The sequence below is a fragment of the Salvelinus namaycush genome, chromosome 7 (assembly GCF_016432855.1).
Source record: "Salvelinus namaycush isolate Seneca chromosome 7, SaNama_1.0, whole genome shotgun sequence".
In the NCBI taxonomy this organism is placed as follows: Eukaryota; Metazoa; Chordata; class Actinopteri; order Salmoniformes; family Salmonidae; genus Salvelinus; species Salvelinus namaycush.
In genome coordinates this window covers 57,940,246-57,968,240 of record NC_052313.1, presented here as the reverse complement: position 1 = coordinate 57,968,240, position 27,995 = coordinate 57,940,246, and the positions used below count along the sequence as shown (strand labels likewise).

General features: G+C 50.2%; 1 protein-coding gene across 1 annotated transcript; it reads right to left on the bottom strand.

Annotated features, from left to right (window-relative positions):
• Positions 1-27,924, bottom strand: nhej1 (nonhomologous end-joining factor 1). The gene is made up of 8 exons (XM_038998423.1): positions 27,868-27,924; positions 25,615-25,828; positions 25,306-25,521; positions 24,954-25,092; positions 24,808-24,866; positions 1,294-1,492; positions 717-817; positions 1-366 (listed from the first exon to the last, which is right to left on the bottom strand). The coding sequence occupies exons 2-8, from the start codon at positions 25,795-25,797 to the stop codon at positions 286-288; spliced, it is 978 nt and encodes a 325-aa protein (XP_038854351.1). The 5' UTR covers positions 25,798-25,828; positions 27,868-27,924; the 3' UTR covers positions 1-285.
• Positions 27,925-27,995: the final 71 nt, after the last annotated feature.

Here is a 27,995-nt window from a genome sequence, read left to right as displayed (position 1 = left end):
TGACGCCCTAAATTGTCACACTTTATTTATTATTTAGACAATTAAAAAAATACACAATCCATCAGCCAAGGAAAAACAGATCTAATTTTTAAAAATGGTTTAAAAAAAGACATCTCCGTAGATGAGTACTTGAAAAACATGTCACATGAAGTAAGGTGGTAGTGCTCATAGACGGCGTCCCAAAAGACACCCCATTCCCTACATAGTGCACTACTTTTGACCGTGTCATTTGGGACGTAGTCGCAGACAGTCTCCATAGTGTTCGGTGCCCTACAGGTTCTGAGGTCATCCAAAAAGCCCCTTAGCTTTCTTCTTCTTGGGTCGCGCGGCGGGCCGATCTGCGGCAGCAGCCATGGGAACTGTAGTCTGTGTGGACGGCAACAGACGTGTTAGAAACAAGGTAAGGATATTATGGTTACATTACAGCCTTCACTCTTCAGTCAGAGAGAGGTGTCTAGGCTGGGTTACCGTACAGCCCTTAGGCGGCATTTACACAGGCAGCACAATTCTGATCTTTTGCCCAATTATTGGCAATACAGCTGATCAGATTGCTCAAAATACCAATAAGTGATGGAGAAAAAAAAAAAATCACAATTGGGCTGCCTGTGTAAACGCAGCCTTAGTGACATCTGCTGATGTAAAAGGGCTTATCAATAAATCGGATTGATTAATTCATTATTATTGGTAAATCAGAATCATTGCGGAGTTGACCAGACCTGTTCCTCATTAGATATCTCTGAGTCTGTGGTTCTGGCTCGGTCCCCCTGTCCAGTCTGCCTCTTCTCCCCCTGGTCCAGCCCATGGTTTACCTCCTCTCCTGTAGGGAACAAACAAACCACCAATTCACACCTGTAGTGGCCATAATCAGACACTAGAACCCATTTTTCACACTATTGAGCCGAACCGAGCTGAGCTGGCCTGGCCAAGGCAGCCTTCGTATGAGCGGCAACGTTGCAACACATTTATCAACATTGCAACAAAGGTATCAAACCGCTTGAGACTCCAACTTTCCCACGCCGGTTGTTCTGCTAAAAGCAGCACTAGGAGAAGTGAAGTGTTTGGGTGATTGATGTTGTTTAGCTAGATTACAGAAATGTCTGGGACAGAATATAGTACTTCATCCCTCCCCCTAGTGATCTCTTATAGAATGTGTGTGTGGTGTCTGTGTGAGAGAGAGAGTGTTGGTAGGACATGCGATCATACAGGTCTAAATCTGAGGCCTTGGGCCACAGAGGTGATGGCAAGATGGATGGGATTAGAAAGATCATACGACCAATGAGGAGAGGTCCAGACCTGGGGGCTGTGTGCCGCTGGCGGCGTGGTCAGGGTCACGGGCCTCTGTGGTGGATTCATCCTCTTCGGGGGCGTGTCTCTCAGAGATCTTACGTTTGCGAGCGTTGGTGTTGCCGTAGGACGTGACGGCTGAGCAGAGCTCCTGCAGCTCAGAGTCAAACCCCAGACTGCCCTGCCTCGCACATACCTGTGGCACAGTCTGAGGGAGAGTTAGAGAATGGGAGGGAGAATGAGAGAGTGAGAGTGAGAATGGGAGAGAGAGAAAATTATGACAAATCCAACTAATGTCAAAACTGTTGGCTATCTTTCCATAAATATAAATTAATATTAATATTTTTCTGCACACTATATTTTGAGGGGATTAAATGAAAGAAAAATAAGAGTACAGGAAGCAGAGGGAAATGACCAGAAATAAACTGTGACCTGAGCAAACACTAAGCTATCAGAGAGAGAAAGTGTGACGGAGAGAAACAGTATGAGGGAACGAGTGAGAGGTGTAGAGAGAAAACTACACTAAATGATTTAGAGAGAATAAATGAATGATATGGAAAGACAATGTCCTGCAGTGAGTGTGTCAGTCAGTCAATCAGCCTGCCTCCTGCCTGTTGGCCTGCAGCCGTGGCCTGCTTTCCCCAGTCAGTCACATGGTAGAGGTCTGGAGGAGTGACTGAATTCTTTCCCCAGTCAGTCACATGGTAGAGGTCTGGAGGAGTGACTGAATTCTTTCCCCGGTCAGTCACATGGTAGAGGTCTGGAGGAGTGACTGAAGTCTTTCCCCGGTCAGTCACATGGTAGAGGTCTGGAGGAGTGACTGAATTCTTTCCCCGGTCAGTCACATGGTAGAGGTCTGGAGGAGTGACTGAAGTCTTTCCCCGGTCAGTACCATGGTAGAGGTCTGGAGGAGTGACTGAAGTCTTTCCCCGGTCAGTCACATGGTAGAGATCTGGAGGAGTGACTGAAGTCTTTCCCCGGTCAGTCACATGGTAGAGGTCTGGAGGAGTGACTGAAGTCTTTCCCCGGTCAGTCACATGGTAGAGGTCTGGAGGAGTGACTGAAGTCTGAAGGCCTGATAAGGGTCTAATGAAAGCAGTTTTTCTAGCAGCTCTGGCACAAGGTAGAGACTAGCAAACAGGAACAACACTACAGGAGACCGGAAACAGGAACAACACTACAGGAGACAGGAACAACACTACAGGAGACAGGAACAACACTACAGGAGACAGGAACAACACTACAGGAGACAGGAACAACACTACAGGAGACAGGAACAACACTACAGGAGACAGGAACAACACTACAGGAGACAGGAACAACACTACAGGAGACAGGAACAACACTACAGGAGACCCGAGACCGGAAACAGGAACAACACTACAGGAGACAGGAACAACACTACAGGAGACCGGAAACAGGAACAACACTACAGGAGACCGGAGACAGGAACAACACTACAGGAGACAGGAAACAGGAACAACACTACAGGAGACCGGAACAACACTACAGGAGACCGGAGACCGGAACAACACTACAGGAGACCGGAGACCGGAACAACACTACAGGAGACCGGAGACCGGAACAACACTACAGGAGACCGGAGACCGGAACAACACTACAGGAGACCGGAGACCGGAACAACACTACAGGAGACCGGAGACCGGAACAACACTACAGGAGACCGGAGACCGGAACAACACTACAGGAGACCGGAGACCGGAACAACACTACAGGAGACAGGAAACAGGAACAACACTACAGGAGACAGGAAACAGGAACAACACTACAGGAGACAGGAAACAGGAACAACACTACAGGAGACAGGAGACAACACTACAGGAGACAGGAGACAACACTACAGGAGACAGGAAACAACACTACAGGAGACAGGAAACAACACTACAGGAGACAGGAAACAACACTACAGGAGACAGGAAACAACACTACAGGAGACAGGAAACAACACTACAGGAGACAGGAAACAACACTACAGGAGACAGGAAACAACACTACAGGAGACAGGAAACAACACTACAGGAGACAGGAAACAACACTACAGGAGACAGGAAACAACACTACAGGAGACAGGAAACAACACTACAGGAGACAGGAACAACACTACAGGAGACAGGAACAACACTACAGGAGACAGGAAACAACACTACAGGAGACAGGGAACAACACTACAGGAGACAGGGAACAACACTACAGGAGACAGGAACAACACTACAGGAGACAGGAACAACACTACAGGAGACAGGAACAACACTACAGGAGACAGGAACAACACTACAGGAGACAGGAACAACACTACAGGAGACAGGAACAACACTACAGGAGACAGGAACAACACTACAGGAGACAGGAACAACACTACAGGAGACCGGAACAACACTACAGGAGACCGGAAACAGGAACAACACTACAGGAGACCCGAGACCGGAAACAGGAACAACACTACAGGAGACAGGAACAACACTACAGGAGACCGGAAACAGGAACAACACTACAGGAGACCGGAGACAGGAACAACACTACAGGAGACAGGAACAACACTACAGGAGACAGGAAACAGGAACAACACTACAGGAGACAGGAACAACACTACAGGAGACCGGAAACAGGAACAACACTACAGGAGACCGGAAACAGGAACAACACTACAGGAGACCGGAACAACACTACAGGAGACCGGAGACAGGAACAACACTACAGGAGACAGGAGACAGGAACAACACTACAGGAGACAGGAAACAGGAACAACACTACAGGAGACAGGAACAACACTACAGGAGACCGGAAACAGGAACAACACTACAGGAGACAGGAGACAGGAAACAACACTACAGGAGACAGGAGACAGGAACAACACTACAGGAGACCGGAGACAGGAAACAACACTACAGGAGACAGGAGACAGGAACAACACTACAGGAGACAGGAAACAGGAACAACACTACAGGAGACAGGAACAACACTACAGGAGACCGGAAACAGGAACAACACTACAGGAGACAGGAGACAGGAAACAACACTACAGGAGACAGGAAACGACACTACAGGAGACAGGAAACGACACTACAGGAGACAGGAAACGACACTACAGGAGACAGGAAACGACACTACAGGAGACAGGAAACGACACTACAGGAGACAGGAAACGACACTACAGGAGACAGGAAACGACACTACAGGAGACAGGAAACGACACTACAGGAGACAGGAAACGACACTACAGGAGACAGGAAACGACACTACAGGAGACAGGAAACGACACTACAGGAGACAGGAAACGACACTACAGGAGACAGGAAACGACACTACAGGAGACAGGAAACGACACTACAGGAGACAGGAAACAACACTACAGGAGACAGGAAACAACACTACAGGAGACAGGAAACAACACTACAGGAGACAGGAAACAACACTACAGGAGACAGGAAACAACACTACAGGAGACAGGAAACAACACTACAGGAGACAGGAAACAACACTACAGGAGACAGGAAACAACACTACAGGAGACAGGAAACAACACTACAGGAGACAGGAACAACACTACAGGAGACAGGAACAACACTACAGGAGACAGGAACAACACTACAGGAGACAGGAAACAACACTACAGGAGACAGGAAACAACACTACAGGAGACAGGAAACAACACTACAGGAGACAGGAAACAACACTACAGGAGACAGGAAACAACACTACAGGAGACAGGAAACAACACTACAGGAGACAGGAAACAACACTACAGGAGACAGGAAACAACACTACAGGAGACAGGAAACAACACTACAGGAGACAGGAAACAACACTACAGGAGACAGGAAACAGGAACAACACTACAGGAGACAGGAAACTTCGGTAGGTCTATATAGGCTGCTGCAACACCGTACTGCACTGTGGTGTGTGTGTGTACACAACCAACTCCAAGTCAAGACAGATAACATACTAAACTCATACAGCACGTACACACTATTCATTCTACTCTTTCACTCGCTTTTTTCAGTCAAACGGAGAGGACAAACTCTGAATTAGCTGTTCAAATATTGACCGGGAGAAATTGGTGGTCTCGCACTGCTGTCAGTGAGAGGGGCTCCTAAACATACTTGGTCAGGTTTAGAGGTCTGCATTGATTTATTTTAGTTTTTTGTTTGTTTAAATATCGTAAAAATAAATGTATGCTCTGGTCAGGCTTTAGTTCCCCTTTGGGCACAGAGCAACCAATGTGTGGAGGACCAGCGGCTCCATAGAAAAGGAGCAAAGCCACCCTTCTCTTCTCCGCTCTCCTCCTCACTCTCTCCATCATCTCATTTTCTGTTCCGCACCTTCGTTTTTACCTTCATCTTTCTTTCCACGCAATCTTGCTATCATTCAACCTCCGGTTTTCATCCATTTTATCATTCATGCTATCATTTGGCCCTTGTCTTTTCTCCCACGCTTCTATCAATGTTCTCCCTTTGCCCTGTTCCAGACAAACCACTGCATTTCAGTCTAAATAAGTGTTTACTGCATTCAATTCCTGTGACTACAGTGCCTTGTGAAATGTGGAACCTTGCTGTTTTCCCACTTTGTTCCAACCTTCTCCTGTAGGACACATTGGAAAACATTTGGCATGCACACCTCTTCTGGCAAATTTGCTAATTTTCTGTCAAGTTGTTTGAGGATCATTGATGGACAGTAATAGTAAAAAAAAAGGTGAAATCCTTAATGGTGAAACTGCTACGTCTGTTTGTGATGTTTCAACAACAAACAAGTTACTGCAAAGAACACCTATTAAAAAAAAAAAAATCAGACATCATTGCTCACAATATGCACAGCAATATCTTTACCATGCTGCGCTACGTCGCCTCAGCTCGGCAACAAAACCAATAATGGTGGTGGGGCGGCCAGCGGTGCTGTTTCCCCTTACAACGGATTACATCCAAGTCAGAGCTGTAACTAGGCCACTTGGGACCTTCCCTTCAAACCGTCAAGTGTAAAGCATTCTCAAAAGTATGTCCAATGTATTGGGCCTGCGTCTCAGAGTAGGAGTGTTGTTCTAGGATCAGTTTAGCCTTTTAAAGCATAATGAATAAGGGAATGGACCTGATCCTAGATCAGCCCTCCTGGACGATAAACAACTCTTAAAACCATAAAGGGAAAGAATGGCATGAAGAGTTAACAAAACAAAGGTCAGTTTAAATAGACTACCATGGTTCAACCACCTTTCTACCTCACAGTTAATAATATTCATCTGGAACTTTCCTGTGGCCTCCACCAGACTGAGTGGCCTGCCGCTGTCATAACAGACCAAAGTCCTGCAGTACGGAGACAGGGGAGGAGCTACTGCTTTGGTGAGCTCACCTGTGTTAGGGATTTGGTTGAGGTTAGGGTCAGTTTACCCTCATCGGACTGTCAATGGGATGCACGCCAGTCAAGTTCCTTTAGTTGCACCCTCACAAATCTGACCCCTGCCCTCTGCAGGGTTGTTAGACTGCTGGCCTTCCATACTGGCACCTTAGCCAATCACTGCCCCGCGGCCTGACCAAAGAAAAACAGGGAAGGTGAAAGAAGGAGAGGACAGGTAGAAGGAAGGTGAGGGATGTTGACATTTCCCTCTATTACTAGTGGGTAAAAAGCTCTGGGTTTAGCCGGTGTTGTTTTCTGAAATAGAACACAGCCTCTAGGCCGGTGTTGTTTTCTGAAATAGAACACAGCCTCTAGGCCGGTGTTGTTTTCTGAAATAGAACACAGCCTCTAGGCCGGTGTTGTTTTCTGAGATAGACCAGTCTCTAGGCCGGTGTTGAGTAGTGGGGATTGGTGCTGACCAACCTTAATGGAACCCTGGTACAGACTGCTGGGTCCTCACCTGATCTATAGTAAAAACACTGATGCTGGATCCTAAAGTAACCACTAGCCCCTACACCCTACACCCTAGTCAGTAACCACTAACCCCTACACCCTAGTCAGTAACCACTGACCCCAACAACCTAGTCAGTAACCACTGACCCCTACACCCTAGTCCGTACACCCTAGTCGGTAACCACTAGCCCCTACACCCTAGTCGGTAACCACTAGCCCCTACACCCTAACCCCTACACCCTAGTCAGTAACCACTAACCCCTACACCCTAGTCAGTAACCACTGACCCCAACAACCTAGTCAGTAACCACTGACCCCAAGTCAGTAACCACTGACCCCTACACCCTAGTCAGTAACCACTAGCCCCTACGCCCTAGTCAGTAGCCCCTACACCCTAGTCAGTAGCCACTAACCCCTACACCCTAGTCAGTAACCACTGACCCCTAGCCCAGACACCCTAGTCAGTAACCACTGACCCCGACACCCTAGTCAGTAACCACTGACCCCTAGTCAGTAACCACTGACCCCTAGCCAGTAACCACTGACCCCTAGCCAGTAACCACTGACCCCTAGCCAGTAACCACTGACCCCTAGCCAGTAACCACTGACCCCTAGCCAGTAACCACTGACCCCTAGCCAGTAACCACTGACCCTTAGCCCCGACACCCTAGTCAGTAACCACTAACACCTAGTCAGTAACCACTGGCCCCGACACCATAGTCAGTAACCACTGACCCCTAGTCAGTAACCACTGACCCCTAGCCCCGACACCCTAGTCAGTAACCACTAACCCCTAGTTAGTAACCACTGGCCCCGACACCTTAGTCAGTAACCACTGACCCCTAGTTAGTAACCACTGGCCCCGACACCATAGTCAGTAACCACTGACCCCTACACCTTAGTCAGTAACCACTGACCCCTACACCTTAGTCAGTAACCACTGACCCCTACACCTTAGTCAGTAACCACTGACCCCTAGTTAGTAACCACTGGCCCCGACACCCTAGTCAGTAACCACTAACCCCTACACCTTAGTCAGTAACCACTGACCCCTAGTTAGTAACCACTGACCCCTAGTCAGTAACCACTAACCCCTAGTCAGTAACCACTGGCCCCGACACCATAGTCAGTAACCACTGACCCCTAGCCAGTAACCACTGACCCCTAGCCCCGACACCCTAGTCAGTAACCACTAACCCCTAGTCAGTAACCACTGGCCCCGACACCATAGTCAGTAACCACTGACCACTGACCCCTAGCCAGTAACCACTGACCCCTAGCCCCGACACCCTAGTCAGTAACCACTAACCCCTAGTCAGTAACCACTGGCCCCGACACCATAGTCAGTAACCACTGACCCCTAGTCAGTAACCACTGACCCCTAGCCCCGACACCCTAGTCAGTAACCACTGACCCCTAGTCAGTAACCACTGACCCCTAGCCCCGACACCCTAGTCAGTAACCACTGACCCCGACACCCTAGTCAGTAACCACTGACCCCTAGTCAGTAACCACTGACCCCTAGCTCCTGTTGCCCTGTTCTACCAGACTAAGATTCTCTGGTCTGATGAAACCAAGATTGAACCCTTTGGCCTGAATGCCAAGCGTCATGTCTGGAGGAAACCAGGCACCGCTTATCAATACCATGCCTTGTCCCTAAAAACAGACACATGGTGAGGTAGAGAAGTAGAAACAGGGAAAGAGGGATACTTAGTCAGTTATACAACTGAATGCCTTCAACTGAAATGCGGCTTCCGCATTTAACCCAACCCCTCTGAAACAGAGGTGCGGGGGGCTGCCTTAAATCGACATCCACGACTTCGGCGCCCGGGGAACAGTGGGTTAATTGCCTTGCTCAGGGGCAGAATGACAGATTTTTACCTTGTCAGCTCTAGGATTCGATCCAGCAACCTTTACGGTTACTGGCCCAACGCTCTAACCACATCAACACCATGCCTTGTCCCTAAAAACAGACATGGTGAGGCAGAGAGGTAGAAACACACATCAACCCCATGCTGTCCCTAAAAACAGACACATAGTGAGGTAGAAGGGTAGAAATGTAGAAAGCCATCACCGACAGCTGTCCAAGATTCTACATGGCGAATAAGGAAAGACAACCTCTGATCACAGGCTATTACAGGCAACAATGAAGAACACATCGAACTGACTATCCAAGTTCCCTCCCCTCAGAGCCTCTCCAATGGTTTAGATGAGGAGGCAGAGGATGCAAGGGATCGAGGAAAGATGAATTGAGAAAGATCCTTCCTCATGTCTCCTTTTCTCCTTCTTCCATCCCTCCTCCACTTGCACACAGTTTCCACAGGGCTCTCCCCTGCCTCTGGGCCTGTAATTAGGGCCATTGTGGCCTGGCTAGCTCCCTCTCACTGCCCCTTCAGCTGGCGGGTCTGGTTCTGGACGGCCCAGTGTGGCGTCCCACAAGACATCAGGATGGGCTGCCGGCCCAGCGCTACACAGATCCCAGCAACCCTCAGACACGTGATGTAAACACTGGCTGCAGTCCAAACTCAAAGTAGACAACCCTCGGCCCTAACCCCTCAGTCCTTGAATGACGTTTTACATCGTCACATCCCAGTGAACCCTAAATGTCCCTTGCCCAAGCGAGGGAGAGTGACGACCGGAGAGGCAACGTCCTAGGTGGAAATCTTTAAGTGGATTTAAAAAATAACCAACCTAAAGCTATTAATGTACCTAGCAAGCTAACGTAGCTCACTAGCACTCCTGTCAGGTAGCTAGCTAAAGTCCCCCATAGCTGGCAAGCTAGTTTTATAGTATGGCCATTTATTCCAATAAAATTCAGAATTCCCCAAAATATGTTTATGAAGCTAGCTACGTTTAATGGGCTCCTCACTACGAGACTAAGCCAATTTGTCAACACTAAAATCAATGTCATCCACAGTATATTTTTCACCAAGCTAGCATCGTAAGTTTGTCTGACACGTTGATTAAATTTGACACTTCGCGGCCACCAGAATTTGACACATGACGACAGTTTGCATTGAATTGTGGGTCATATCAACCTCAAAGGTGATCAAAGTTCTTCACTCACTCTCTCGAGCTAAATCGAGGGCTGAGGGGGCAACGTTAGTGAACTGGACCTCCACTTAAGATGGCAATCAAACTGCATCCGGTTTTGACGGGGATTCCCCCGAGGGAAAGTGGCTAGTGTGAGGGCTGAGAGGGTAAAAATAACGTGTTTGGACTGCAGCCACTCGCTCTGTCCTTTCTCTATTAGGGAAGAGAAGAGGAAAGAAGGATATTATAAAGATCTTCTCTCATCTCTCTAATTCTTTATTTCTCTCCTTCCCTCTCTGTTGATCTCTCCTTCTCTGGTCCTGGCCTACCAGTGAGCCTCCAGTCCAGGATGGTTATTAGGGACTTCACATGCTTATCAGTTAGGAATGATTATGGAGGCCCAGCCCAGAGCCTAGGGCTCCATTACCACCAGATGCCTGGGCAGAGGCCTCCCCCCTGGGGACACAAGCCCCCCTCCCCACCCCCCTAGTGAGAGAGGAGTGGGCATGAAGTTCCATGAAGAGTATGTCCAGCACATAAACCAGTCTCCGCTTTATCACCTGCTGTCAATAAAACATCAGTGAACAAGCAGGATCCACTGACAGACAGCAGCCAGTCACTTCAAGTGTGTTTGTTTCAGTCATTACATCGCCCAATCAAATGACAGAGACGGACACCTTTGAACCCAACCTGGTACCAAAGAAAGTCAGCACTCAGCTGTGGGATACTGGTCCAGCTGTGAGCGCCTGGGGGCAGTGGGGTCTCCCGAGCACAAGGGGGTGCGATTCAACCCATAGGGTTGCCAGGTATCACGTGAGTTATTAACCACAGGGTTGCCAGGTATCCCGTGCGTAATTAACCACAGGGTTGCCAGGTATCCCGTGCATTATTAACCGCAGGGTTGCCAGGTATCCCGTGCATTATTAACCGCAGGGTTGCCAGGTATCCCGTGCATAATTAACCGCAGGGTTGCCAGGTATCCCGTGCATTACTAACCGCAGGGTTGCCAGGTATCCCGTGCGTAATTAACCACAGGGTTGCCAGGTATCTCGTGCATTATTATTATTATTTATTTAATTTTAAATTTTCTCCCCTTTTCTCCCCAATTTTCGTGGTATCCAATCGCTAGTAATTACTATCTTGTCTCATCGCTACAACTCCCGTACGGGCTCGGGAGAGACGAAGGTCGAAAGCCATGCGTCCTCCGAAGCACAACCCAACCAAGCCGCACTGCTTCTTAACACAGCGCGCCTCCAACCCGGAAGCCAGCCGCACCAATGTGTCGGAGGAAACACCGTGCACCCGCCCCCCTCGGTTAGCGCACACTGCGCCCGGCCCGCCACAGGAGTCGCTGGAGCGCGATGAGACAAGGATATCCCTACCGGCGAAACCCTCCCTAACCCGGACGACGCTATGCCAATTGTGCGTCGCCCCACGGACCTCCCGGTCGCGGCCGGCTGCGACAGAGCCTGGGCGCGAACCCAGAGACTCTGGTGGCGCAGCTAGCACTGCAATGCAGTGCCCTAGACCACTGCGCCACCCGGGAGGCCTATCCCGTGCATTATTAACCGCAGGGTTTCCAGAGAGTGGAGGTGAAATTACTTTTCCCCCAGGAGTTCATGCATTGGCCAAAAGGAATATGAGTCACCGATACCCTCTAATAGTTCTAGACAGTATTGTAGCAGTGAACGCCAGCTATTGCATCATCCCTAGCAAGGGTTGAACCTGGGTCACCATGACCCCGAAGGCAAACGCACTAGCCACAAACCCGAGAAACTCACTTGGGGTAAATCGTATATCGGGGTTCATCAGGGCTAAGTTTGTAGGTATGTTATACCTACGTAACAAACTGAAGCATACAAATATACCTCAAAAAACTACAAAACCCCCTTCCCTTAAAAATAAACCCCTAAAACTACAAAACCCACATAATCCCCTCAAAAATGTGCTTCTAAAAACTACCAAACCCAGCTCATACTTTAACAACACCCCTCTAAAAAACTACAAAACCCAGTCCATCACCTCATGCCGCTCCACCAAACTAACAGGGTAATCTAACCCAGGCTGTGCCAGTGAGCCACAGGAGCTGGTCCAACTGACTGTGTCTGGTAGAACAGGACAACAGGAGCTGGTCCAACTGACTGTCTGGTAGAACAGGACAACAGGAGCCGGTCCAACTGACTGTGTCTGGTAGAACAGGGCAACAGGAGCCGGTCCAACTGACTGTGTCTGGTAGAACAGGGCAACAGGAGCCGGTCCAACTGACTGTCTGGTAGAACAGGGCAACAGGAGCCGGTCCAACTGACTGTCTGGTAGAACAGGGCAACAGGAGCCGGTCCAACTGACTGTCTCTGGTAGAACAGGGCAACAGGAGCCGGTCCAACTGACTGAGTCTGGTAGAACAGGGCAACAGGAGCCGGTCCAACTGACTGAGTCTGGTAGAACAGGGCAACAGGAGCCGGTCCAACTGACTGTCTGGTAGAACAGGGCAACAGGAGCCGGTCCAACTGACTGAGTCTGGTAGAACAGGGCAACAGGAGCCGGTCCAACTGACTGTGTCTGGTAGAACAGGGCAACAGGAGCCGGTCCAACTGACTGTGTCTGGTAGAACAGGGCAACAGGAGCCGGTCCAACTGACTGTGTCTGGTAGAACAGGGCAACAGGAGCCGGTCCAACTGACTGTGTCTGGTAGAACAGGGCAACAGGAGCCGGTCCAACTGACTGTCTCTGGTAGAACAGGGCAACAGGAGCCGGTCCAACTGACTGTCTGGTAGAACAGGGCAACAGGAGCCGGTCCAACTGACTGTCTGGTAGAACAGGGCAACAGGAGCCGGTCCAACTGACTGTGTCTGGTAGAACAGGGCAACAGGAGCCGGTCCAACTGACTGTGTCTGGTAGAACAGGGCAACAGGAGCCGGTCCAACTGACTGTCTGGTAGAACAGGGCAACAGGAGCCGGTCCAACTGACTGTCTGGTAGAACAGGGCAACAGGAGCCGGTCCAGCTGACTGTGTCTGGTAGAACAGGGCAACAGGAGCCGGTCCAACTGACTGTGTCTGGTAGAACAGGGCAACAGGAGCCGGTCCAACTGACTGTCTGGTAGAACAGGGCAACAGGAGCCGGTCCAACTGACTGAGTCTGGTAGAACAGGGCAACAGGAGCCGGTCCAACTGACTGTGTCTGGTAGAACAGGGCAACAGGAGCCGGTCCAACTGACTGTCTGGTAGAACAGGGCAACAGGAGCCGGTCCAACTGACTGTCTCTGGTAGAACAGGGCAACAGGAGCCGGTCCAACTGACTGAGTCTGGTAGAACAGGGCAACAGGAGCCGGTCCAACTGACTGAGTCTGGTAGAACAGGGCAACAGGAGCCGGTCCAACTGACTGTGTCTGGTAGAACAGGGCAACAGGAGCCGGTCCAACTGACTGTGTCTGGTAGAACAGGGCAACAGGAGCCGGTCCAACTGACTGTCTCTGGTAGAACAGGGCAACAGGAGCCGGTCCAACTGACTGTCTCTGGTAGAACAGGGCAACAGGAGCCGGTCCAACTGACTGAGTCTGGTAGAACAGGGCAACAGGAGCCGGTCCAACTGACTGTGTCTGGTAGAACAGGGCAACAGGAGCCGGTCCAACTGACTGTCTGGTAGAACAGGGCAACAGGAGCCGGTCCAACTGACTGAGTCTGGTAGAACAGGGCAACAGGAGCCGGTCCAACTGACTGTCTGGTAGAACAGGGCAACAGGAGCCGGTCCAACTGACTGTCTGGTAGAACAGGGCAACAGGAGCCGGTCCAACTGACTGAGTCTGATAGAACAGGGCAACAGGAGCCGGTCCAACTGACTGTGTCTGATAGAACAGGGCAACAGGAGCCGGTCCAACTGACTGTGTCTGGTAGAACAGGGCAACAGGAGCCGGTCCAACTGACTGTCTGGTAGAACAGGGCAACAGGAGCCGGTCCAACTGACTGAGTCTGGTAGAACAGGGCAACAGGAGCCGGTCCAACTGACTGTGTCTGGTAGAACAGGGCAACAGGAGCCGGTCCAACTGACTGTCTGGTAGAACAGGGCAACAGGAGCCGGTCCAACTGACTGTCTCTGGTAGAACAGGGCAACAGGAGCCGGTCCAACTGACTGAGTCTGGTAGAACAGGGCAACAGGAGCCGGTCCAACTGACTGAGTCTGGTAGAACAGGGCAACAGGAGCCGGTCCAACTGACTGTGTCTGGTAGAACAGGGCAACAGGAGCCGGTCCAACTGACTGTGTCTGGTAGAACAGGGCAACAGGAGCCGGTCCAACTGACTGTCTCTGGTAGAACAGGGCAACAGGAGCCGGTCCAACTGACTGTCTCTGGTAGAACAGGGCAACAGGAGCCGGTCCAACTGACTGAGTCTGGTAGAACAGGGCAACAGGAGCCGGTCCAACTGACTGTGTCTGGTAGAACAGGGCAACAGGAGCCGGTCCAACTGACTGTCTGGTAGAACAGGGCAACAGGAGCCGGTCCAACTGACTGAGTCTGGTAGAACAGGGCAACAGGAGCCGGTCCAACTGACTGTCTGGTAGAACAGGGCAACAGGAGCCGGTCCAACTGACTGTCTGGTAGAACAGGGCAACAGGAGCCGGTCCAACTGACTGAGTCTGGTAGAACAGGGCAACAGGAGCCGGTCCAACTGACTGTGTCTGGTAGAACAGGGCAACAGGAGCCGGTCCAACTGACTGTCTGGTAGAACAGGGCAACAGGAGCCGGTCCAACTGACTGTGTCTGATAGAACAGGGCAACAGGAGCCGGTCCAACTGACTGTCTCTGGTAGAACAGGGCAACAGGAGCCGGTCCAACTGACTGAGTCTGGTAGAACAGGGCAACAGGAGCCGGTCCAACTGACTGAGTCTGGTAGAACAGGGCAACAGGAGCCGGTCCAACTGACTGAGTCTGGTAGAACAGGGCAACAGGAGCCGGTCCAACTGACTGTCTCTGGTAGAACAGGGCAACAGGAGCCGGTCTAACTGACTGTGTCTGGTAGAACAGGGCAACAGGAGCCGGTCCAACTGACTGTGTCTGGTAGAACAGGGCAACAGGAGCCGGTCCAACTGACAGTCTGGTAGAACAGGGCAACAGGAGCCGGTCCAACTGACTGAGTCTGGTAGAACAGGGCAACAGGAGCCGGTCCAACTGACTGTGTCTGGTAGAACAGGGCAACAGGAGCCGGTCCAACTGACTGAGTCTGGTAGAACAGGGCAACAGGAGCCGGTCCAACTGACTGTCTGGTAGAACAGGGCAACAGGAGCCGGTCCAACTGACTGTCTGGTAGAACAGGGCAACAGGAGCCGGTCCAACTGACTGTGTCTGGTAGAACAGGGCAACAGGAGCCGGTCCAACTGACTGAGTCTGGTAGAACAGGGCAACAGGAGCCGGTCCAACTGACTGTGTCTGGTAGAACAGGGCAACAGGAGCCGGTCCAACTGACTGTGTCTGGTAGAACAGGGCAACAGGAGCCGGTCCAACTGACTGAGTCTGGTAGAACAGGGCAACAGGAGCCGGTCCAACTGACTGTCTGGTAGAACAGGGCAACAGGAGCCGGTCCAACTGACTGTCTGGTAGAACAGGGCAACAGGAGCCGGTCCAACTGACTGTGTCTGGTAGAACAGGGCAACAGGAGCCGGTCCAACTGACTGAGTCTGGTAGAACAGGGCAACAGGAGCCGGTCCAACTGACTGTGTCTGGTAGAACAGGGCAACAGGAGCCGGTCCAACTGACTGTCTGGTAGAACAGGGCAACAGGAGCCGGTCCAACTGACTGTGTCTGGTAGAACAGGGCAACAGGAGCCGGTCCAACTGACTGTCTGGTAGAACAGGGCAACAGGAGCCGGTCCAGCTGACTGTGTCTGGTAGAACAGGGCAACAGGAGCCGGTCCAACTGACTGTCTGGTAGAACAGGGCAACAGGAGCCGGTCCAACTGACTGAGTCTGGTAGAACAGGGCAACAGGAGCCGGTCCAACTGACTGTGTCTGGTAGAACAGGGCAACAGGAGCCGGTCCAACTGACTGTCTGGTAGAACAGGGCAACAGGAGCCGGTCCAACTGACTGTCTGGTAGAACAGGGCAACAGGAGCCGGTCCAACTGACTGTCTGGTAGAACAGGGCAACAGGAGCCGGTCCAACTGACTGTGTCTGGTAGAACAGGGCAACAGGAGCCGGTCCAACTGACTGTCTGGTAGAACAGGGCAACAGGAGCCGGTCCAACTGACTGTCTGGTAGAACAGGGCAACAGGAGCCGGTCCAACTGACTGAGTCTGGTAGAACAGGGCAACAGGAGCCGGTCCAACTGACTGTCTGGTAGAACAGGGCAACAGGAGCCGGTCCAACTGACTGTGTCTGGTAGAACAGGGCAACAGGAGCCGGTCCAACTGACTGTCTGGTAGAACAGGGCAACAGGAGCCGGTCCAGCTGACTGTGTCTGGTAGAACAGGGCAACAGGAGCCGGTCCAACTGACTGTCTGGTAGAACAGGGCAACAGGAGCCGGTCCAACTGACTGTGTCTGGTAGAACAGGGCAACAGGAGCCGGTCCAACTGACAGTCTGGTACAACAGGGCAACAGGAGCCGGTCCAACTGACTGTCTGGTACAACAGGGCAACAGGAGCCGGTCCAACTGACTGTCTGGTAGAACAGGACAACAGGAGCCGGTCCAACTGACTGTCTGGTAGAACAGGACAACAGGAGCCGGTCCAACTGACTGTCTGGTAGAACAGGGCAACAGGAGCCGGTCCAACTGACTGTCTGGTAGAACAGGGCAACAGGAGCCGGTCCAACTGACTGTCTGGTAGAACAGGACAACAGGAGCCGGTCCAACTGACTGTGTCTGGTAGAACAGGGCAACAGGAGCCGGTCCAACTGACTGTGTCTGGTAGAACAGGGCAACAGGAGCCGGTCCAACTGACTGTGTCTGGTAGAACAGGGCAACAGGAGCCGGTCCAACTGACTGTGTCTGGTAGAACAGGGCAACAGGAGCCGGTCCAACTGACTGTGTCTGGTAGAACAGGGCAACAGGAGCCGGTCCAACTGACTGTCTGGTAGAACAGGGCAACAGGAGCCGGTCCAACTGACTGTCTGGTAGAACAGGGCAACAGGAGCCGGTCCAACTGACTGTGTCTGGTAGAACAGGGCAACAGGAGCCGGTCCAACTGACTGTGTCTGGTAGAACAGGACAACAGGAGCCGGTCCAACTGACTGTCTGGTAGAACAGGGCAACAGGAGCCGGTCCAACTGACTGTGTCTGGTAGAACAGGGCAACAGGAGCCGGTCCAACTGACTGTGTCTGGTAGAACAGGGCAACAGGAGCTGGTCCAACTGACTGTGTCTGGTAGAACAGGGCAACAGGAGCCGGTCCAACTGACTGTGTCTGGTAGAACAGGGCAACAGGAGCCGGTCCAACTGACTGTGTCTGGTAGAACAGGACAACAGGAGCTGGTCCAACTGACTGTATTGCTGTTAGTTTATAGGGAGCCCCACCTACAGTCACACAGAGCAGGAATTCCTCAGCCGTGTGTGATAAGGCCCACTCCTGTTTAGAAGACCGCTGTCAATGATTTACCACACAGAAGAGGGATGGAGAGAGATAGAGGAGGACAAGGAGTGGGTGCGTGGGGGGGAAAAGCAAGAGAGAGGGGGGAGAAGAGGGGAGAGAGAGAGAGCGTGGGGGGGAGGGAGCAAGAGAGAGGGGGAAGAAGAGAGGGGAGAGAGAGAGGTGAACGAGAGAAAGACATGGAGAGGAACGCAAGAGAGGATGACCAGAGCATAGAACCATGGCATCAGCTCAGCCACTGATCTCTAAACAGCCTCTATCTATCTATCAATGCTTGGACTGATCTAGACAGGAGCTGTATGACAGTTCACACAGGTGGCTGATCTAGACAGGAGCTGTATGACAGTTCACACAGGTGACTGGTCTAGACAGGAGCTGTATGACAGTTCACACAGGTGACTGGTCTAGACAGGAGCTGTATGACAGTTCACACAGGTGACTGGTCTAGACAGGAGCTGTATGACAGTTCACACAGGTGACTGGTCTAGACAGGAGCTGTATGACAGTTCACACAGGTGGCTGATCTAGACAGGAGCTGTATGACAGTTCACACAGGTGACTGATCTAGACAGGAGCTGTATAACAGTTCACACAGGTGGCTGATCTAGACAGGAGCTGTATGACAGTTCACACAGGTGACTGATCTAGACAGGAGCTGTATGACAGTTCACACAGGTGGCTGGTCTAGACAGGAGCTGTATGACAGTTCACACAGGTGACTGATCTAGACAGGAGCTGTATGACAGTTCACACAGGTGACTGATCTAGACAGGAGCTGTATGACAGTTCACACAGGTGGCTGGTCTAGACAGGAGCTGTATGACAGTTCACACAGGTGGCTGATCTAGACAGGAGCTGTATGACAGTTCACACAGGTGACTGGTCTAGACAGGAGCTGTATGACAGTTCACACAGGTGGCTGATCTAGACAGGAGCTGTATGACAGTTCACACAGGTGGCTGATCTAGACAGGAGCTGTATAACAGTTCACACAGGTGGCTGATCTAGACAGGAGCTGTATGACAGTTCACACAGGTGGCTGATCTAGACAGGAGCTGTATGACAGTTCACACAGGTGGCTGGTCTAGCAGTAATGCTGCAGCCTCCAACACACAGGTCTACACTGTCTGCATAGGTTTAAATAGGGCCTGCTGCCCTTTGACACAAACTCTCTCAAGCTTTCCCCACGGCCATCCTCTCTCTCTCTGTTCAATGAAGACAGAAAATATATGACATCTACATAAAGGGAGATGACATAGGAGCAGCAGAGCCAGATCTGAAGTCCAGAGGTGATGACAGCCTCCGGCGGATGGAGCCCCTGAATAACCAGGGGGGAGATTCTAACCTCAAACCCGCAGTAGCTCCCCACATCCCCTGCTTCCAGACTTCTCCCGACCACCAACCCATAGACCCCCATGGAGAACCAAATCCACAGCACTACAGATGGACTAGCATGTTAACTCAGTGTTAGGGGGCTACTGTAAACGCTCCACTCCCCCTCCCCTGATCTGACCCGCCTGTTCCTATCCAGCATGGGGGGGAGGGGTGTGGGGTATGGAGCGTGAGGTAGACCACAGGGAACATGTCCCTCCCCTCTTTCACTCAGTCACAATGTTTTTCTCCACTCAGCACCAAAACCCCAAGGCATGCGTCACTGCTGCGGACTGGTCACACACACACAGAAGCACACACACACAGAAGCACACGCATACTGGTCCCACACACACGAAAAGGAACACTCAACGACACACCCTCCCCTCTGAAACCAAAACCATGCGTCATTACCCGGTCCAGTGTGGACAAACAGACATGCCCCTTGCCAGGCCAGATCCACAAGCGGTGACAAAACACCCCCAAAACGGGTCAAAAGCAGGTGACAAAACGGGTCAAAAGCAGGTGACAAAACGGGTCAAAAGCAGGTGACAAAACGGGTCAAAAACAAGTGAAAACGACGAAAGCCCAGAAGGAGATTAGTGTGATCTAAAGGAAGGACAGAAGGTGGGCCCCTCCACCTTCACATCAGAAATGGGCATCTAGATTCCAGATGAACCCAGGACACGGGGTGTGTGTGTGTGTGTGTGTGTGTGTGTGTGTGTGTGTGTGTGTGTGCGAGACAGTGGATGGGTAGTCTAATTCCAACCTCCATGTCAATGTTGACCTGTGGTGGGTGGGGTGTTTGTGGGGTGATGAGGGGCTCCAATGGAAAGCTAGAAACGTACCTGGGTTGACTTTCTCTTCCCCCGTCTGTCTCTTTCCCCTCCTTTCATCTGCACACCTCTCTAATCCTCCTTTCCAGGAGGTCTACTCTACAGTGGAAGAGGATGGCAATAGAAAATCCCCAGTGGTGGGATGAGAGGGGGGGGGGGGGGGGGGGGTTGAGTGAAGGAAGGTACAAACAACACCTGGGTTCAAATAGTATTTGAAATACTTTGAGCGGTTCCTTGAGCCTGCCCGGATGGGCAGCGGTTGCACTTTTGGGACCATTCCATTGGTCCCTTTGTGCCAGGCAAGCAGAGTGCAAGTATTTGAAAGATTTCAAATGCTATTTGAACCCAGGTTGTTAACAAACATAAGTCCTTCCTTTCTCCCCCCTTTCATTTGCAGGAAAATCATTCTCCAAAAATAACCCTGCTCACCACTTTGAAGGCCAGATATGTCATTCTAAATGTGTTTGCCCACAGATAAAGGCATCTTTCAGTAGCCATTGAGTAAGAGTCACCATCAAAAGGTAGGTGTCGTGTTGACTGAGGTGAGCGGAGGTGAAGGGGGCATTATCTGGGCCTGGGTTCCCAGTATAGTCTTACGAGCCGAAGGCTGGAGGCTAAAACAGATCCTAGTATAGACCTACGAGCTGAAGGCTGGAGGCTAAAACAGATCCTAGTATAGACCTACGAGCTGAAGGCTGGAGGCTAAAACAGATCCTAGTATAGACCTACGAGCTAGAGGCTAAAACAGATCCTAGTATAAACCTACGAGCTGAAGGCTGGAGGCTAAAACAGATCCTAGTATAGACCTACGAGCTGGAGGCTAAAACAGATCCTACTATAGACCTACGAGCTGATACAGCCTGGATTCGAACCAGGGTGTCTGTAGTGACACCTCAAGCACTGAGATGAAGTACCTTAGACTGCTGCATCTCAGTGCTTGTATAGCCCTACGAGCTGAAGGCTAAAACAGATCCCAGTATTGCCCTACGAGCTGAAGGCTGGAGGCTAAAACAGATCCCAGTACAGCCCTACGAGCTGAAGGCTGGAGGCTAAAACAGATCCCAGTATAGTCCTACGAGCTGAAGGCTAAAACAGATCCCAGTATTGCCCTACGAGCTGAAGGCTGGAGGCTAAAACAGATCCCAGTATTGCCCTACGAGCTGAAGGCTAAAACAGATCCCAGTATAGCCCTACGAGCTGAAGGCTAAAACAGATCCCAGTATTGCCCTACGAGCTGAAGGCTGGAGGCTAAAACAGATCCCAGTATAGCCCTACGAGCTGAAGGCTGGAGGCTAAAACAGATCCCAGTATAGCCCTACGAGCTGAAGGCTAAAACAGATCCCAGTATAGCCCTACGAGCTGAAGGCTGGAGGCTAAAACAGATCCCAGTATAGCCCTACGAGCTGAAGGCTGGAGGCTAAAACAGATCCCAGTATAGCCCTACGAGCTGGAGGCTAAAACAGATCCCAGTATAGCCCTACGAGCTGAAAGCTGGAGGCTAAAACAGATCCCAGTATAACCCTACGAGCTGAAGGCTGGAGGCTGAAACAGATCCCAGTATAGCCCTACGAGCTGAAAGCTGGAGGCTAAAACAGATCCCAGTATAGCCCTACGAGCTGAAGGCTGGAGGCTAAAACAGATCCCAGTATAGCCCTACGAGCTGAAGGCTGGAGGCTAAAACAGATCCCAGTATTGCCCTACGAGCTGAAGGCTAAAACAGATCCCAGTATAGCCCTACGAGCTGGAGGCTAAAACAGATCCTAGTATTGCCCTACGAGCTGAAAGCTGGAGGCTAAAACAGATCCCAGTATTGCCCTACGAGCAGAAAGCTAGAGGCTAAAACAGATCCCAGTATTGCCCTACGAGCAGAAAGCTAGAGGCTAAAACAGATCCCAGTATTGCCCTACGAGCTGTAAAGCTGGAGGCTAAAACAGATCCCAGTATTGCCCTACGAGCAGGAAGCTGGAGGCTAAAACAGAGCCGACTTACGAGGGAAGACGAACAACAAGACACCAGGAGAGACAGACGGACACAAAAGGTACACAGAGTCTTCCCAGAGGGGGAAACGCAAACAGAGACACCACCTCCTATAGATAAATACTACACACACATGCCACGGCTCCTCGCCTCGCGCCACCTCCTCCACCCATCTGTCTACTGGTTAGGCCATGAGCCCAAAGGAATGGCTGGCCACGGACGCCACCTCCTCCACCCATCTGTCTACTGGTTAGGCCATGAGCCCAAAGGAATGGCTGGCCACGGACGCCACCTCCCTCTCCAGTGTGCGTGTTGCCTTGACACTTCGCAGTGAAATTTTTCCAGACACTTAATTTCAGTTTGGACTTTGGTCCGTGGCGGCCTATCGGCGCTCAGTGGAATTTGCCGTGGCCGGGAGAAGAAGGGTGTGAGGTGTGTGTACTTTGATCTGAGAGGAATCTGAGAGGAAAGGCCACGTTCCCCTGCATGCATTGCCATTCTCTTTATGGGCCATGTCCAGATGAGCATTTCCCCAAACCTCCAGGGAGGCTTACTACAGTAAGGTCTGAGCCCAAGGTAGAGGGCCTCGACGGGGTCAGGAAGGAGGACAAGTACCCACTACCCTCCGTACGGGACAGGAGGGAGGGAGAGTGGACCCTGCCTGCCCCCTGTTTCACACTGCAGAGTTCAGACAAAACTCCATCTCTACATTCCCCAGGACACTTCGAAATGCCAACACATACACACAGGTCAGAGATGGGGGTCAATGAAGCAGCGACTGAGAAATTCCACATCCTACCACACACTCACACTGAAACACACTCAACACACTAACTAAAACACAGGCTCATTAAACTACCAGGGCACCAAACAAACACACACATCAACTGCATGGATCCCTCTACTACTGTTAAACACAAGAGCAATTCAGCCAATTTATTTTCAGCATAAATAGGAAGTATTCAAGGTAAATTCTTACAATAAAGCACTATTTTGGACAAACAAATGATCTAAATTTGCATATTTTATAGTCTTTTTTGTTCCTCTTTATCAATGGGGCCAATCATTTTGGACCTGACTGCACATACACTCTCCGCCGTATTTATTTAGACAGCTACAACTTTCTACTCTCTTCCAGCATGTTTCCTCTGAGGCGACAGGACACAAAGTCACCTTTTATTTGGTGGTATTTCCATACACGTTTTACCGTTTAGATTAGAAATGAAAGCACTTTGTGTATCTAGTCCCTCCATTTGAAGGTGTCATAAGTATTTGGGAAAAATGCATCTATAGTGTATTAAAGTAGTCAACGTTTAGTATTTGTTCACATATTCCTAGCACACAATGACTACATCAAGCTTGTGACTTTACAAACTTGTTCGATGCCTTTGCAGTTTGTTGAGAATAGGAACTGAATGTAGGAACTGAATGTTGAATAACAGTGTCATTTTGGAGTCACATTTATTGGAAATAAGAATAGAATGTTTAAACACTTCTACAATAATGTTGATGCTACCATGATTGTCCATGATTGCGCATAATCGTGGATAATAACAGAACGTTAGAGGCAAAATTATACCCTCCAAAAACATGCTAACCTCTTAAAATGACCAATAACCAGGGAGGGTAGCATTTTGGGGGGGTAGGAGCAAGGACCCAGCCCTCACCAGGCGACCCAGGAGACTACGCACAAGAGGAGCGTAAATCTATATAATCTGGATGACGGAGTGCACGACAATCGTCTAAGAAAGTTGATTTCCCTGAGCGGACCCATCATAAGTGCAAAGTAGAGCTGTGACGTCATGGAATTTTGGATGACGGTTATTGGTCAGCATAATGACCGCGGTCAGCGTTATAATCGTTTGAATAGCAAAATGTTTTAGTTCTTTTTTGATTTTAAAAACGCACATTTTCTTCTCTCCTCCACTCATGCACGTGCTGCAGGAAGTGGGCCGTTACCTAGGCAACCAAAGCCTTGTTTGCTACAGCAAGGGGCAACAAAGTCTCCTTGCGTTATAGAGTCCATGTAACCGTAGAAACAGACTCAACGAATGCCCATCCGTCCCGTCTTCAGTCAGCTGTTCCTTCCATAATGTTTTATAGGTTAATGACAGTTATTTCATTTCCATGACGGTCTTCAACCATGATCGTCAGTTACGTGGTCATACGGTAACTGTGCCGCCCTCGTGCCAAGGTGATGACCGAGGGCGGCAGCAGTAAGAGGTTTATCAGCCCCTTCTCCCCTGAAGAGGCCACCGAGGCTAAGATGGAGATACACGAGCGCTGTCCTCCAAGCCTCTTTACCTGGCTTTAACCCAACGGGAAATGTACTTGGCCACGATCCAGCCTAACCCAGCACCTCCCACCTCATGGCTACAATGCCCCTAGAACAGAACAAACTACATCCACCAGTCGGCTGAGCAAGAACCCAGTCCTCACTGGTCGACCCAGGGTGCCATGCAACTGAGCACAATGAACGCCTTGTGCAAACAAAGCATTTCCTTTAAAGCCTGAACACACAATTGTCGTTCAGGTTTAGATAAAGGTTAAATCAGAACTTCATTATAAAAATAACTACGGTCATTTAGAAAGGTGTGGACACACTACTCTGTCAGTGATCACTGGATAAAACAAGGACAGACAAACATCCAATAAGTAGAAAAGTAGATGTCAATAATAACCTTGTTAATGGAAGGCCACGCCCAGAGAGACACACACACACAAAATATTGCAGCAGAAACCTGGTTTATTGTGGCTTACTTATTACTAAGCTGAGTATTCAAAGGCGGCTCTTGCCAGGCTTCCTCTTTCCCAGTAATATATTCCTCCTAACTATGTATGCTCAGTATGCCTTAGATTACGACTATGAAACTTACCTGTGTCAGGAAGTTCTCTCTGTAGCTTTGTTCCTCAAACAACTCTGTCTGCAATCGCTCTGCAAAACAGACACACCAATGAGAGGAACAGGTGTGTAGGTTGTGTTTAATGAGTGTATTTTTGTTTCTCTGCACGTAGAGCCTACCTCTGCTCAGCACTGCCCCATTGTCCCTGTAGTCTTGGAGCTCAGTGTCTTTCCTGGCCAGCAGAGCTCCCAGTTGGCCCACCTGTCTCTGCAGTAACCTGCTCATCAACAGCAGGGGGCGCACAAGCTGACTGCACACCTGATAGAACACACCAATATACATTACACAACCATTAGTCACGGAGCGAGCGAGCGAGCGTGCACGCGCGCACACACACACACACACACACACACACACACACACACACACACACACACACACAGGGGCTTGCATAAAAACACACAAACACACATAAAAGTTCAGTGAAAGTTGAGTACAGAGTTGGTGTTCAGTTAAGTCTATGGATCGTACCATAACCACAGGGGCAGGGGTGCAGCGGAATTCCCAGTAGAAAGGCACCCCAGCCAGCTCACTCTTCAACTTCAGGTTGATGTCACCGCCGTGGTGGTTGAGGGAGAACTGAAGCGCACCCCCGTCCTCCACCCGTCCAGACAGACAGGGGTGAGCCACCTCACACATGTGAGAGAAGAAGGCGTGGACGGGAGCCCGCAATCGCCTGTTCAGCTCCTGTTATGACAGAGAGGACATTTTTTCAAAGGCTGTTGAAATGTACTTTAGTTTGTGTGTGTGTGTGTACATATATGTGTGTGTCCTCCTTGCCTGAGCTCTGTCCTGGATGGCCCTGGTGTCCATCTCCTCCTCCCACACAGAGTGCAGGTCCGTGAGCAGGATGCGGTATGCTGTGTCCCCAAACCAGGTCTTGGCCAGGAGCTGAGACCCACTGATACACACTGGTACCCAGGGACAGTCCAGCAGATCCCCATCAACTGCATCTCTCTCCATGGCAGACTATCACCAGGCCAGCACCAGCCACCTGGAGAGATAATGTAACATTACTCCCATCTCTCTCCATGGCAGACTATCACCAGGCCAGCACCAGCCACCTGGAGAGATAATGTAACATTACTCCCATCTCTCTCCATGGCAGACTATCACCAGGCCAGCACCAGCCACCTGGAGAGATAATGTAACATTACTCCCATCTCTCTCCATGGCAGACTATCACCAGGCCAGCACCAGCCACCTGGAGAGATAATGTAACATTACTCAATCAATCAATCAAGTTTATTTTATATAGCCCTTCGTACATCAGCTTAATATCTCGAAGTGCTGTACAGAAACCCAGCCTAAAACCCCAAACAGCAAGCAATGCAGGTGTAGAAGCACGGTGGCTAGGAAAAACTCCCTAGAAAGGCCAAAACCTAGGAAGAAACCTAGAGAGGAACCAGGCTATGAGGGGTGGCCAGTCCTCTTCTGGCTGTGCCGGGTGGAGATTATAACAGAACTATGCCAAGATGTTCAAAATGTTCATAAGTGACAAGCATGGTCAAATAATAATCATGAATAATTTTCAGTTGGCTTTTCATAGCCGATCATTAAGAGTTGAAAACAGCAGGTCTGGGACAGGTGGCGGTTCCATAACCGCAGGCAGAACAGTTGAAACCGCGGTCCTAACATTACTCCCATCTCTCTCCATGGCAGACTATCACCAGGCCAGCACCAGCCACCTGGAGAGATAATGTAACATTACTCCCATCTCTCTCCATGGCAGACTATCACCAGGCCAGCACCAGCCACCTGGAGAGATAATGTAACATTACTCCCATCTCTCTCCATGGCAGACTATCACCAGGCCAGCACCAGCCACCTGGAGAGATAATGTAACATTACTCCCATCTCTCTCCATGGCAGACTATCACCAGGCCAGCACCAGCCACCTGGAGAGAAAATGTAACATTACTCCCATCTCTCTCTATGGCAGACGATCACCAGGCCAGCACCAGCCACCTGGAGAGATAATGTAATATTACTCCCATCTCTCTCCATGGCAGATGATCACCAGGCCAGCACCAGCCACCAAGAGTGATAATGTAACATTACTCCCATCTCTCTCCATGGCAGACTATCACCAGGCCAGCACCAGCCACCTGGAGAGATAATGTAACATTACTCCCATCTCTCTCCATGGCAGACTATCACCAGGCCAGCACCAGCCACCTAGAGAGAAAATGTAACATTACTCCCATCTCTCTCCATGGCAGACTATCACCAGGCCAGCACCAGCCACCTGGAGAGATAATGTAACATTACTCCCATCTCTCTCCATGGCAGACTATCACCAGGCCAGCACCAGCCACCTAGAGGGCTGAGGAGCAACCAGGTTGTCATATTTCCCTTGTCGTGTGAATGAACTACAAACACGAAAGGCTGTGGTTATCTAGGATCATGCACATTGCTGTCTTATAGTACAGGCATCATCTGCTTGCCATCACTTGACAGAAGCACAAGTCATATAATGGCAACGTCTCTGTTCGCTTACTCTGACACTGGTTGGATGGAGTCAGCGAGTCACTAAATCAGCCACGTTAAAGTACGAGACTCAGTCTGGACACAGATCTGTTAAAACGTGTTAGACGCCGCGGTCCTAACCGCATAATCACACACCATCTATATGAGCCGACCACTAGCAGCAACTTGAGGTTGTTGGGGATATGTAAGGAGGTTGTTTTCGGGAATACTTGGTATTTCTAGCAAATGCCATTATTTTACAGCGCATATTTCAGAGGTTAGTGAGCAAACTAATGTCATGCAAATGGTAAATAGAAAACGTAGCCAACTCGCTTTATGCAATGTTTATGTTGGCTTGCTTTAGCATGTGACAATATTTAGGAAGTGTATATTCAACAAGCCAAGCCAGTATCAAAGTAACGTTATGCATGCAGTACGCGACAAAAAGTATTTAGCATACTTTTCATTAATTGTGCTTATTCAATTTACGTAAATGATATGAAGTTATTCAGGTTGGGAACAGTTTATTATAAAAAATAAATTCCCGAGAATGAATGCACATACCAAAGTTTGGGAACGGTCCTGCGGTCAAAACATTCCTCTGCTTTCACTGAAACAAAACCCCTCATTAAATTAGTTCCGCTTTAGAGGCCCTGTTCTATTTTATCAATAAAAAAACATAATTCATCTTA